This window comes from Oncorhynchus keta, chromosome 34 (genome assembly GCF_023373465.1).
Source record: "Oncorhynchus keta strain PuntledgeMale-10-30-2019 chromosome 34, Oket_V2, whole genome shotgun sequence".
NCBI classification, from domain to species: Eukaryota; Metazoa; Chordata; class Actinopteri; order Salmoniformes; family Salmonidae; genus Oncorhynchus; species Oncorhynchus keta.
The window spans coordinates 36,647,449-36,661,238 of record NC_068454.1 but is presented as its reverse complement, the minus strand read 5'-3'; the positions used below and the strand labels follow the sequence as shown (position 1 = coordinate 36,661,238).

General features: G+C 43.6%; 1 protein-coding gene across 9 annotated transcripts in view; it reads right to left on the bottom strand.

The window, feature by feature from the left end:
* The window catches only part of LOC118367029 (dedicator of cytokinesis protein 9-like), a 120,656-nt gene that overhangs the window by 61,976 nt on the left and 44,890 nt on the right, over positions 1-13,790 (bottom strand). For 6 of the 9 annotated variants that reach the window (XM_035749987.2, XM_035749985.2, XM_052493773.1 and 3 more), the window contains exon 2: positions 2,773-2,889. In XM_035749987.2, coding sequence (XP_035605880.1) covers positions 2,773-2,889 — 117 coding nt within the window. Of the gene's footprint in view, positions 1-2,772; positions 2,890-7,466; positions 7,759-13,790 lie in introns of those variants that run through there. The other 3 variants (XM_052493771.1, XM_035749984.2, XM_052493774.1) reach the window with 1 other exon arrangement.

Genomic DNA, 13,790 nt, shown 5'->3' with positions numbered 1-13,790 from the left:
CACAGTAAAATCTGATCACTGAAAATGGAAAAATATATCCATGCACGACTTGAACCCATTGATAAAGGTGAACCACATTTAATGGGGCTGAGGTTGCAATACCTACAGCTTCCACACGTTGTCTAGAGTCTTGTCATTTGCCTAGGCTTTGTTTCTTGGTCAAACAGACGCAAGGCAACGCATTTCTTCCGGTCTCCTACCGGATATTTTGGTTGAGAATTACCCGGACATTATTTCCAGACGGACAGCTAAAGAATATACTTTGCCTCGTGATCAATTTGATCGCTTATTAACGTTTAATAATACCTAAAGTTGCATTACAAAAGTATTTCGAAGTGTTTTGTGAAAGTTTATCGTCAACTTTTTTAATTTAAAAAAATGACGTTACGTTATAAGACGCTATTTTTTTCCGTTTATCACAGTCTTCATAGATTGATATCTAGGCTATATATGGACCGATTTAATCGGAAAAAGACCCAATAGTGATTATGGGACATCTAGGAGTGCCAACAAAGAAGATGGTCAAAGGTAATGAATGTTTTATATTTTATTTGTGCGGTTTGTGTAGCGACGACTATGCTAATTATTTTGTTTACGTCCCCTGCGGGTCTTTTGGGGTGTTACATGCTATCAGATAATAGCTTCTCAGGCTTTTGCCGAAAAGCATTTTAAAAATCTGACTTGTTGCCTGGATTCACAACGAGTGTAGATTTAATTCAATACCCTGCATGTGTATTTTAATGAACGTTTGAGTTTTAACTAGTACTATTAGCATTTAGCGTAGCGCATTTGCATTTCCAGATGTCTAGATGGGACGCCTGCGTGCCAGGTAGGAGCAAGAGGTTAAATAAATCAAAAATCCTCATCGATCCACACATAATAGCCCATAATGAAAAAGTGAAAACATTTGAATAAGTATTCAGATCCTTTGATATGAGACTAGAAATTGAGCTCAGGTGCATCCTGTTCCCAATGATCATCCTTGAGATGTTTCTACAGCTTGATTGGAGTCCACCTTTTGGTAAATTCAATTGATTGGACATGGGAAAGGCACAACACACCTATCTATATAAGGTCTCACAGTTGACAGTGCATGGCAGAGCAAAAACCAAGCCATGAGGTTGAAGGAATTCTCTGTAGAGCTCCGAGACAGAGTTGTGTTGAAGTACAGATTTGGGGAAGGGTACCAAAAAAATCTGCAGTATTGAAGCTTCCCAAGAACACAGTGGCCTCCATCATTCTTAAATGGAAGAAGTTTGGAACCACCAAGACTCTTCTTAGAGGTGGCCGCCCGGCAAACCTGAGCAATCGGGGGAGAAGGGCTTTGGTCAGGGATGTGACCAAGAACCCGATGGTCACTGACAGAGCCCCAGAGTTCCTCTATAGAGATGGGAGAAACCTTCCAGAAGGACAACCATCTCTGCAGTACTCTGTAGTAGCCAGACGGAAGCCACTCCTCAGTAAAAGGCACATGACAGCCCGCTTGGAGATAGACAAAAGGCACCAAAAGATCTCAGACCATGAAAAACAAGACTCTCCGGTCTGATGATACCAAGATTAAACTCTTTGGCCTGAATGCCAAGCGTCATGACTGAAGGAAACCTGACACTATGCCTACAGTGAAGAATGGTGGTGGCAGCATCATGCTGTGGGGATGTTTTTCAGCGGCAGGGACCGGGAGGCTAGTCAGGATCGAGGGAAAGATGAACAGAGCAAAGTACATATGAAAACCTGTTCCAGAGTGCTCAAGACCTCAGGCGAAGGTTTGCCTTCCAACAGGACAATGACCCTAAGCACACAGCCAAGACAACGCAGGAGTCAAGTCTTTGAATGTCCTTGAGAGGCCCAGCCAGAGGCTGGACTTGAACCCGATCTAACATCTCTGGAGAGACCTGAAAATAGTTGTGCAGCAACGCTCCCCATCCAACCTGACAGAGCTTGAGAGGATCTGCAGAGAAGAATGGGAGAAACTCCAAAATTCAGGTGTACCAAGCTTGTAGCATCATACCCAAGGCTCAAGGCTGTAATCGCTGCCAAAGGCGCTTCAACAAAGTACTAAGTAAAGGGTCTGAATACTTATGTAAAATAGTCCACTACAGGCATATCAAAGTTCCAGAGTAGGTGGGCTCTCTGCTAGTTTTAAAGTTATGGTGTATTTTACAGAGAAATTGGAATAATAAGCAATCACAGCCCTCCTTTTACGTGCATCATTGGACATCCTGCATATTCTCAGCAGAGGATGGCCAATTTGAATCCATTTTCACATTCACCCTGTTGGTAATGCTTACAAAAATGGATTATAACTCTAAAAGTAGCAGAGATCCCACTCTGGAACTTTGGGTATATTACGTTCACCAATATCTTTAAAAATGTACCAAAATCAAAAATTGTATGTTTATATTTTTTAATATTCATAATTTCAATGTATTTAATTTAATTGATTGAAATCAAGATACTACAGAGCAAGAGGTAAAGCTTCATATGACACCAATTGTTGCTTTGTGACACCTACAGATGAAACATTATCGTGTCTTGAAGGAGGCCTAGGTAGGCCAAAATGTCACAAATGGTCCTACCTCAAATGTTTTTTTTCTCAATTATGCTTTAACATACAAATGGCAAGTATATGTCAACAATCCTTCCCCCAAAGGAACCTTCTTTGGATTTGATTACGAAAATCCTGTTTTGTACTTTCGTGAGGAATCGCCCTCTACCTGAAAATATAATTCAGTGGTCTGTGAGCCTATCAGTGACAGGTCAGAGGTGACTCACCTGGAAGTCCTCCTGGGGGAACTGCAGCATGTCCCGGAGGACATCACTGAGAATCTGGGTCTTCCTCTGGACCAGCACACTCTCATAGTCCAGCGGTTCAATCACCTTGGGCTTCACCTGGGGGAACAAACAACAAAACGTGCTCTGTTACAGGTATTTATTCAGACACAACAATGTCGTCATCCTCACCAGGGAAGTGTCATTTGGGAAATCGAAAAGACAGGCAAAGTCCCGTGAAGTACATTATAAGTCCAGGGAAAACACCATATTGTCTGAATATCTAGACAGTCAGTCGGAGGATTTAAGTCACCCCAGAGACTATTTAAAGCATTCCTTCTAAATTGAAGGAAAGTCTTTCTCTCGCTCTCTCTCTCTCTGAGTGGTGACAGCTCACCTTCAGAGAGACTCAGTCAAACCCAAGGAGCACTAAAAGTGGAAACTATTGTGCATGTGGAAAGTGGGCTCATTTAACCTAGGTATGGGGGAAATGTGGACTAAGTGATGTCAGTGTAGTGCTCTCCAAAGCCTCAACGGCCTGATTTGACAGAGCACAGCATCTCAATGCACCACAGATGTAATAACATCACTTTGCCATAGCGGAGTAGGATTTCATCACTCTGTGAGGCATACACTAGATAGCCCTATCAACTTTAAAACGCTGGTCCGGTGTTGACCAGAGGACTGCTATGAAATCTTTGTTTTAAGGAGGAAACTCTCAGATCTAACACACAACATAAAACATGGCTGAGTCAGATTGTCACTTCTGAGCTGAAATCAACAGAGGGCCCTGGTCAAAAGTAGTCTACTGTTGGGACGGAGTCAATATTGTAAGTTGTGCTCAGAGAATCTGTAGCTGGCTGGGCCCTGTCCTCACACATGCTCTCTGTTAGTCCAACCATGACGGTCCTATGAGAGCTCCCAGCCTGCAGCTTCCCACATAGAATACATCCGCCTAGCAGAGCTCACAGATGGGAGGATCATTATGACTTCACCTCACTGACAGCTAGCACACAGCTCTGTCCCGTCACCGAGGAGCTACAACGCAACACCACAATTAGGAGCATTACCTTACGTACACAGAATGCCGTGATCTCAAATATGAATCTTTGGACGTCCCCTTCCAACCCATCTGGCTTTATGATTGATACGATTACAGTTAGCTAAAATATCAGAACGCTGTACAAATCGACTTTCAGCTATTTTGAAAACAGCATTGTTGTTCATGTCAACACAATGCCTTTGCGCAGATAGGAATGTTGATTTCATTCCAGAGGAAAAGAACTGTAGCCTTTTCGTCTCACGTAACGTCTTCTGCTTGGACAAGTTGTACCACAACAGGCAGTTGAATAATTACATAAGCTACAAACCACATCCATTAGTTCAAATGAAAAAGGTCCACTGAACTATCTGAATAACCGAAACAGAGGTGACATAATTCGTGGTAGGCTACATCACGGTAGCACAAGTCAGATCTCCCCTCATCAAGCAGTAAGAACACAGTGGCCGTAGAGACACAGAACACTTGCCATGCCCATGCCTCAACGCGCTCAACAGCTCCACTACAACTGAAGCCGGTGGTGTTTATCTCAGAGAGATAGTGAGGTGTGAAGTGAAGCGTGTTGCTAGCCAGGTCTTGGGGTTGAGCGCCAGTACAGTTTGCTTGTTGCGTCAACATCTGGGCCTGATAATACGAAGTATGATCTCAGAGGGAGAGTCTTGGAAATGGACCAGTTTTAAGATGCGTTTCTAGCGGCCATGCTAATAACACAACCAGCACCTATCAACGTTGACTGGTGAGATCCGTGTTCGTGTCCCTCTCACAGTCACAGTTCAGAGGATCCGTGCAAGACAGTGAGGAGGAGGGTTCCTTCTTGGCTGCTACCAGCCTGTGAGGGATCATCAGACATTATTCAGTTCGAAGGAGCGACGACGGCTTACGCACGCGTGAATGCACACATGTACTCCGAAGAACATGTCATGCACACAAAAGTGCCCAAACATACCTGCAGAGAGGTGTCACACGAAAGGCATGCGCACACACACTCATGCTCTGACACACTGAGATAAGCGGGAGGAATGAGGTCGGAAGTCACGCGCTGCACTCAAGCAAGCAGGGCAGGTGAGTCAGGATATTACAGCCGAACAGCTCAGCGTGATTACAGACTAACAGGAGATAACAGTCCGACAGACTACCCGTGTGTGTGTTCATCCTCTGTCAGCTGATAACTCCACATCGTTATGATCACAGAGCACAGTCGCTGATGTGTGTATGGCCCCACACCTACAGTACACACAGGTAACCTGTCAGACAGCTACTGTGAAGCCCATCTATATAACATCACAGAGCTACCTCTCCTGAACCTAGATATTAACCTGTTCATCGCCTGCTGCATTCTTTCAGAACCAAACCCACCTCTAAGTCAGTGACTGTTCATTGACAGTTGTTCACTGTACATGGGTACACTATTAGCCCAAAAGGTGGGCTAATACTGTTGGAACATCATTACAGGGATTTCCCCACACACCCTCTGGGTAGGGCACAGGTTCAGGTGACTGCTGCCTGATTTTACAACAGTAAGTCAACCGTCAGCCTACAGTCGCTAACAATATACTCACTAGGAATAAAAACATACAAGCTTGTTGCGTTCAGTACATTGATTTGAAGAAAACCGGTACACATGTGCTACTTTATCAATATCAGAACTACTGTAACGATATCACTTTACCACCCCACAAGTCCTCATCCAACATGAAAATCATTGTATAGATTGCATTGGAAGTTCAGACCATGTGCAAAATCAAAATCATATATCATCATATATTTCAGAATAAGGCTGTAACGTAACAAAATGTGGAAAAAAGTCAAGGGGGCTGAAAACTTTCCAAATGCACTGTAACTGTGGCTTGACATTTCGGCTGATTGGAGGTTAAACGAGTTGTAATAACCTTGTTGTTAGGCGTCTTCCTCCTCCTCTCACCGGTGATGAATTCCTGAGCCTACAAACTCTGCCTCATGATTAAAATCTTGCCTGTTCTCAGCCTTCCTCCCACCATCCACATAAGTGCTGAGGTTTTCCATATGCCTTTGTCAGGGACCATACGAGCCCAGCCAGACCACAGAGTAAAGCATCGGATAGGAAAATGTCTTCACTGACTGGAGCCCAGTCATTTTCACTCCCTCAGCAATGACCACAGTCCAGTCCACTGCTGTACCAACAACCCTGTTCCTCCTACTGTACAGTACAGCCCCCACTATATTTTAGCCTTGGTGATAATAGCACATAACCTCCTAATTCTTCCTGTAGAGTATGTGTCAAAGTCAACGCCCGCAGGCCGGAGCCCATTCTATGCGGATTTTTGAGTAAAATATTTATTTGAACAAAATCTCCCTGAAATGTCTAAAACCAAATCTAAATTGTATATAAATTATATTGGACCTATATTTTATATAGTCTCTACACTCTTTTCAGGTTGCTAAGAAACACCAAAACGAAAGCTGGATAGTAAAGAAGCAGACAATTCCTAAAAATGACAGTGTTCAGAGGGCCGCACTGATGGGGCCCGCAGGAACAATGAGTTTGACACCCATGCTGTAGAGATTTGCAAATCAAACGCCTGTTGAGGGCTACCAGAGATCTACCATAAACAATGGGCAGTGAGGCTCAGTAATAACATGGTTAAATAGTGAATATGATTTGAAACAGAAGGATAACTATCCCTTATTCAAAACAAGTGTCTCTGGGAAACCTTTTGATATAAAATGGCAGTTCCACATTTGCAGTAACCAAAGGCTTGCAATTATAGGACAATCAATCCAAAGGAGTATAACATAGCTATTACTTAATCTCTCACATCTGGATATTAGCTTCATAAACAAACCACAAACCCTTGAAGAGAAAGAGTTAACAAATAGCTGCTTCTGGAGCCAAGTCCAACTCTCTACCCCTCTGACAGCTGTTTCCCCAGGCCTTGGCTCCCATCTCTCCCTACTCTGCACCTCTCACTACACTACTGCTGCACACTGGAACAATGGTACTCTGTGATGCCTTTATATTAGATACAGTTGCTAATTCACTTTGATTAAAATATGCTGTTAAATGACCGTTTAGGACAAATCGGATGAAAAGTTCAACCTGCCGTGGATTAAACAGTACTTCTTATTATGCGTGACTTTTGAGCTTAAGGGGCAAATAGGGAACTTTTATGAGCGGTATACACCACAGTAATTACCCTCTCAAGAATGCAATTCACCGCCTTGGTCTTGTCCATGCAGCTAATTTAGCACCAGCAGAGTCCAACGTTCCTCTCCAGTGGCGCACACAAAGCACTTTGAAATGTGAGCCCGCACCATTGTATAGAATAATTGAGATCTGATAAAAGGAGAGTGGATTTTTAGACTAGCCATGAAGCTGCATGGCAGGGCAAGGCCAGCTCAGAGCTTCCAAGCGCCTGACCTGCTTCACACAACAGTTATGCTACAAGTACGCCACAACAAGCAACACTTAAGAGTGCTACAGCTGTATATAACTCTGAACCATATCCTCGACAGTACTGCTGAAATGTGATGAACACAACAGTTTCAGCTCCTACTTTGAGTTTCTAAAGTAAACGTAAAACATGTGGTAAGGAAATTCAGTAACTTTTAGTGTCTCAACAAAAACCATGGCTAAGTAACCCCCCATGCCGTGACTTACCACCACCTGTGGCACCGCCTCTACCTCCGCCTCGGCTCCAGCCAAGCTCTTGTACTGCTGGGGTGACTCGATCACCAGCTCCTTCTTAGGGGCTTTGTTAGCCCTTCCTTGCATTGTCAACAGCTGTGGCCACAAATCTCCTCACTAGATCCCAAAGAGCAGCAACAGGCAGCCAGCATGTCCAATTGAGAAATGCCTTATGCAGGGTAACGTTAGGGAAGTTCTCCAGAACCCCTGTAGCTCTCTTCAGGCACCAACTCCCCTCTCTCGGACTACTCTGTCTGAATGTCTGAGCCTCCCAGTCCTAGACTCACACCCAGGCTACAGAGAGAGGAGCCCCTCCCACACTCAGCTGTGCCTCCTGGCTGGGGGAGTTACAGCCTTCACACACACACACACACACACACACACACACACACACACACACACACTTCCTCCTGCAGCCTGACCCCTCACCATCCACCTGCACTCTAATGACAAAAGGCTGACAACGACAGGCAAAGACGCATTCCATTCCACTGGTCTTCTAGTCCAACCAGGGAGTGTCCGGTCCACCGCTCCATGACTTCTGTAACACAGCTGCAAATAGAGCAGCTTCCCATTTCAGCATGAAGAACAACAAAGAGAGAAGCAAGCGAGACTATAATAGACACGGAGACTAGAATAGTGTACTGTCATCAACATAGCCCATGTAATTTATTCAAGGAATTAAAAATAACATCTGGAGAATTCATATCTGACAGGATAGTAGACGCAGCAGCACAGCACTGATGAGGAGTGATTTTCCCCACGTCAACATTCAGTTAAGCTGCTAGAATCGGCTCCTCAGCTTCAGTTTGTCGTGAGTACCTCAGAAAACATATTTCACAAATCCTGAGTGACCCACATAAACTGCCATCTAAAAACAGTGAACACCAAGTTGGTTCTCTCCTGTTCCCACTCAGTTTGGAACTCAGTTGGAAACTGATTGAAAGTCAGTTTTCAACTGAAGATGAACTCTTGAATTAAATTAAATATGGCAACTTATTTGATGATACTAGTGACTATTGTCTGAATCCCTCATTTCCAGATATACAGTATGAGTAAACAAGACACCAGTTTGTATCTGTGCATTGTATGAAGTGCTGGAATGTAAATCTTTTTGTATCCAACTGCCACTTGGTTGTCACAGGGCCTTGCCAGGGCCTCGGACAAGGAGATTATGCTCGTCTTCGGTCTGTACGAGCCTCTGGTTGTTGATCTATCTGCCTGAGAGTCATTCCATGGCTGACATAGCCCTGCTAACCCACCTCCGTGCAGGGTCGACCCTTCAGATTCCTCAGTGGGCCACAGCAGGGAGGATGTTATCTTTTCGTGGTTGTGTCAGAGCTCAGCGTGAGCGCCTTGGTGGGGACTACAGCTGTTCCCATCCAACTATCACCTCCCCCCTTCTGGCCCCCACAGTTAACCCCCATCCCGCACTAGACCGCTCAAGTGCTGGAGCCCCAGGCATTGAAATGCACAACCTTCTTCCAGCCTCACCCAGGTTCAAGCACAGAGACTCTGGGAGAAGGACTTGGAGAACATGACAGGAACAGGATTCATGACAGGTTCCACAGTGGAATGAGTTACAAGTCCATCTTCCTGAGGGCAACAAGTGTCAGCGCTCTCTGTGTTTCACAGAGCAGCAGTGAGTCAGAGTTCCTGTCTCTGTTAAAACACCGTCTGCAACGTTAATTTGGTGCAAGACTGTCATTACTCATACTACTAACAAACATTGCTCATTATGTTTTACAGTATGCATTTCCATCAAAGAGGACCCATGAGCACCATCATGTGAAAGTTATGGGAGCATATATCAAATGAAATGAAGGCATAGATTAGTTGGTTCATTTTTCTTACCTTTCTGTTTAAGAAATATTGCCATTACCAAAAACCCACATATATTGAGGATAATGAAAGCTCACAGAAATAAGTAATGGTAGATCTACCAATTAAAGTGATTTGACTGATTTTTGTTTATGAATTATTAAGTTGCCCAAATCCCTGCTGTTTCCATCTTCCCTGCGACCTGCACTGGGTGCGAGGAGTAACAGCGTAGCCTAAGTTTCTACCATAACAAAGACTTAAGCCGGTGGCAGTAACGTTGAGCACAGGGGTGTCTCTCGATCACTGGTGAAGGATATTTTAAACAAACATTTCTACAAGCAGTACGACGGCTTTGCTAAGAGGGTGCAAAGCTGTACTAAAAGGCAAAGCATGGCTACTTTGAAGAATCTCAAATTGAAATATATTTGGATTTGTTTGACACATTATTTTTGGTTATTACATGATTCCATATGTGTTATTTCATAGTTTTGATGTCTTCACTATTATTCTACAATGTAGAAAATAGTTTAAAAAAAGAAAAACCCTTGAATGAGTAGGTGTCCAAATATATATATATATATATATATATATATATATTTTGTTTTTACTGTTGCAAGTTAGAATAGTCGAATACAAAAAAGGTACAATTAAAAAAATGTGATATACACAAACGTGGTATGCAGACCCGCAAGCAACTGCAGCCCCTCATGATGATTTCAGATTTTTGTGGTCACCACCCCCATCAAATTTGCCCATCCTTGTTCCATGCACATGTTGTTGATAATAAAATATGTTCTCCAAGCAGTTGCCAATAAAACAAGTCCTAAATGGAAGGAATTGTTTGTCATCTGTAGCCCCATGAAACCAGCTCAATAACTCAATGCATGCACACACTCCTATTGAATAACATGCATTCACCTGTATAATAAATAGACCTAGGCTACATCTTCAGTTACCCAGATTAACAATAGAGATTTACCTTTCAAATAAATGATTACCATTATGTTGTTGTTTTCACCAGAGTCAAAATGATTGCTAAAACTACACCACATTGATTGTAACATGTATTCATTAATGCATACACAGCTACCTCTAAAACATGTAATAATATTGAATTCAATAGATTTTTTTATTTTTATTTCACCTTTATTTAACCAGGTAGGCTAGTTGAGAACAAGTTCTCATTTGCAACTGCGATCTGGCCAAGATAAAGCATAGCGGTGTGAACAGACAATTGTTTACTCCATGTGTAACTCTGTGTTAACAAGTCAATAACACAGTAGAAAAAAAAAAGAGAGTCTATATACATTGTGTGCAAAAGGCATGAGGAGGTAGGCGAATAATTACAATTTTGCAGATTAACACTGGAGTGATAAATGATCAGATGGTCATGTACAGGTAGAGATATTGGTGTGCAAAAGAGCAGAAAAGTAAATAAATATAAACAGTATGGGGATGAGGTAGCATGGACTTGTAGATGACCTGGAGCCAGTGGGTCTGGCGACAAATATGTAGCGAGGGCCAGCCGACTAGAGCATACAGGTCGCAGTGGTGGGTGGTATAAGGTTAGTAACAAAACGGATGGCACTGTGATAAACTGCATCCAGTTTGCTGAGTAGAGTGTTGGAAGCTATTTTGTAGATGACATCGCAGAAGTCGAGGATCGGTACGATACTCAGTTTTACTAGGGTAAGTTTGGCGGCGTGAGTGAAGGAGGCTTTGTTGCGGAATAGAAAGCAGACTCTAGATTTGATTTTAGATTGGAGATGTTTGAGATGAGTCTGGAAGGAGAGTTTACAGTCTCGCCAGACACCTAGGTACTTATAGATGTCCACATATTCTAGGTCGGAACCATCCAGGGTGGTGATGCTAGTCGGGCGTGCGGGTGCAGGCAGCGAACGGTTGAAAAGCATGCATTTGGTTTTACTAGCGTTTAAGAGCAGTTGGAGGCCACGGAAGGAGTGTTGTATGGCATTGAAGCTCGTTTGGAGGTTAGATAGCACAGTGTCCAAGGACGGGCCGGAAGTATACAGAATGGTGTCGTCTGCGTAGAGGTGGATCAGGGAATCGCCCGCAGCAAGAGCAACATCATTGATATATACAGCGAAAAGAGTCGGCCCGAGAATTGAACCCTGTGGCACCCCCATAGAGACTGCCAGAGGCCCGGATGCCCAACGATTGAACAGAGCGGTAGCTGAGTTTATCTGTCTGGATCAAGTGCCATTCTGTGACTTGGTCTAATAAGCCTTCTTTCTTTTGTTGTGGTATCGAGTATCGTGATACGAGACCTGGTATCGAAGTCAAAACACTAGTGAGTAGAACACAGCAGAGTACAGTTCAATACAGTATATTGTACTGTACAGAACTCTACTGCACCGAACTCTGCTGTACTGTACCGAACTCTACTCTGCTGTGCTGTATTGTACTGCGTTGTACTCTGCTGTGCTGTATTGTACTGCGTTGTACTCTACTCTGCTGTGCTGTATTGTACTGCACTGAACTCTACTCTGCTGTGCTGTATTGTACTGCACTGAACTCTACTCTGCTGTGCTGTATTGTACTGCACTGTACTCTGCTGTATTGTACTGCACTGTACTCTGCTGTGCTGTATTGTACTGCACTGTACTCTGCTGTGCTGTATTGTACTGCACTGTACTCTGCTGTGCTGTATTGTACTGCACTGTACTCTGCTGTGCTGTATTGTACTGCACTGTACTCTGCTGTGCTGTATTGTACTGCACCGAACTCTACTCTGCTGTGCTGTATTGTACTGCACTGTGCTCTGCTGTGCTGCATTGTACTGCACTGTGCTCTGCTGTGCTGTATTGTACTGCACTGTGCTCTGCTGTACTGCACTGTGCTCTGCTGTGCTGTATTGTACTGCACTGTGCTCTGCTGTGCTGTATTGTACTGCACTGTGCTCTGCTGTGCTGTATTGTACTGCACTGTGCTCTGCTGTGCTGTATTGTACTGCACTGTGCTCTGCTGTGCTGTATTGTACTGCACTGTGCTCTGCTGTGCTGTATTGTACTGCACTGTGCTCTGCTGTGCTGTATTGTACTGCACTGTGCTCTGCTGTGCTGTATTGTACTGCACTGTGCTCTGCTGTGCTGTATTGTACTGCACTGTGCTCTGCTGTGCTGTATTGTACTGCACTGTGCTCTGCTGTGCTGTATTGTACTGCACTGTGCTCTGCTGTGCTGTATTGTACTGCACTGTGCTCTGCTGTGCTGTATTGTACTGCACTGTGCTCTGCTGTGCTGTATTGTACTGCACTGTGCTCTGCTGTGCTGTATTGTACTGCACTGTGCTCTGCTGTGCTGTATTGTACTGCACTGTGCTCTGCTGTGCTGTATTGTACTGCACTGTACTCTGCTGTGCTGTATTGTACTGCACTGTGCTCTGCGCTGTGATGTCCAAACTTGTGAAACATGAGGAGAATGACATTCATATCCATAATGATGTATTGCTGTTAGCCAAGTTTGCATCTGCACAGTTCTTCCACTGAATTTGTTTTTGTAAATGTTTTAGTGGAAATTGTGCATAGCCGTGTGGTTTGTTAAACTTCTAAATCAATGTTTTTGGTTTGGCAAACATTTTAAAGTCAAAGCAAACCAAGTCAAAGCATTGCCCTGATGCAATGCAAGGTCACCACATTTTGTTGACTAAATTCTTGTTTGGATGTTGACTCTACATGGCGAACAACCAAGTTGCGGACAAGTACAGTAATCTAGCTACTCCTACTGCTGCCCGCCACAATTCCATGAGGAATTTCATCAGACATCCTTTGAAACACCCACTTGTTCATTATGTCACACTCTCAGCGGAATCCAAATGAACTACTGTGTGGTTAATATCGATTGTGACATCAAATAAAATAAAACTGTATTTGTCACATGCGCCGAATACAATAGGTGTAGACCTTACTGTGAAATGCTTACAAGCCCTTAACCAACAACGCAGTTCAAGAAATAGAGTTAATAAAATAGACTAAATCAACTAAAGTTAAAAAAAAATTAAAAAAGAGTATAAATTCAAAATGTAACAAGATATTTACATGAACAATAACTATGCTTACTTTAGTGGGTACCGGTACCCTGATAATAAACAGCGAGTAGCAGCAGTGTAAAAACAAAGAAAGGGGGAGGGTCAATGTAAATAGTCCAGGTGGCCATTTGATTAGTTGTTCAGCAGTCTTATGGCTCGGGGGTAGAAGCTGTTAAGGAGCCTTTGTCCTAGACTTGGTGCTCCGGTACCGATTGCCGTGCGGTAGCAGAGAGAACAGTCTATGACTTGGGCGATTGGAGCCTTTGACAATTTTACATTTGACATTTACAAAATCAGCATGTAAAACAGTTCTTGAACAACAATGGCAGTCATGCGGTGAAAGACTCCTAGATCCTGGATTGCACATTCAAACTAACACAGCACCCAGGACACAGTGGACTAACTGTATATTAGTCCAGCAGAAACAAC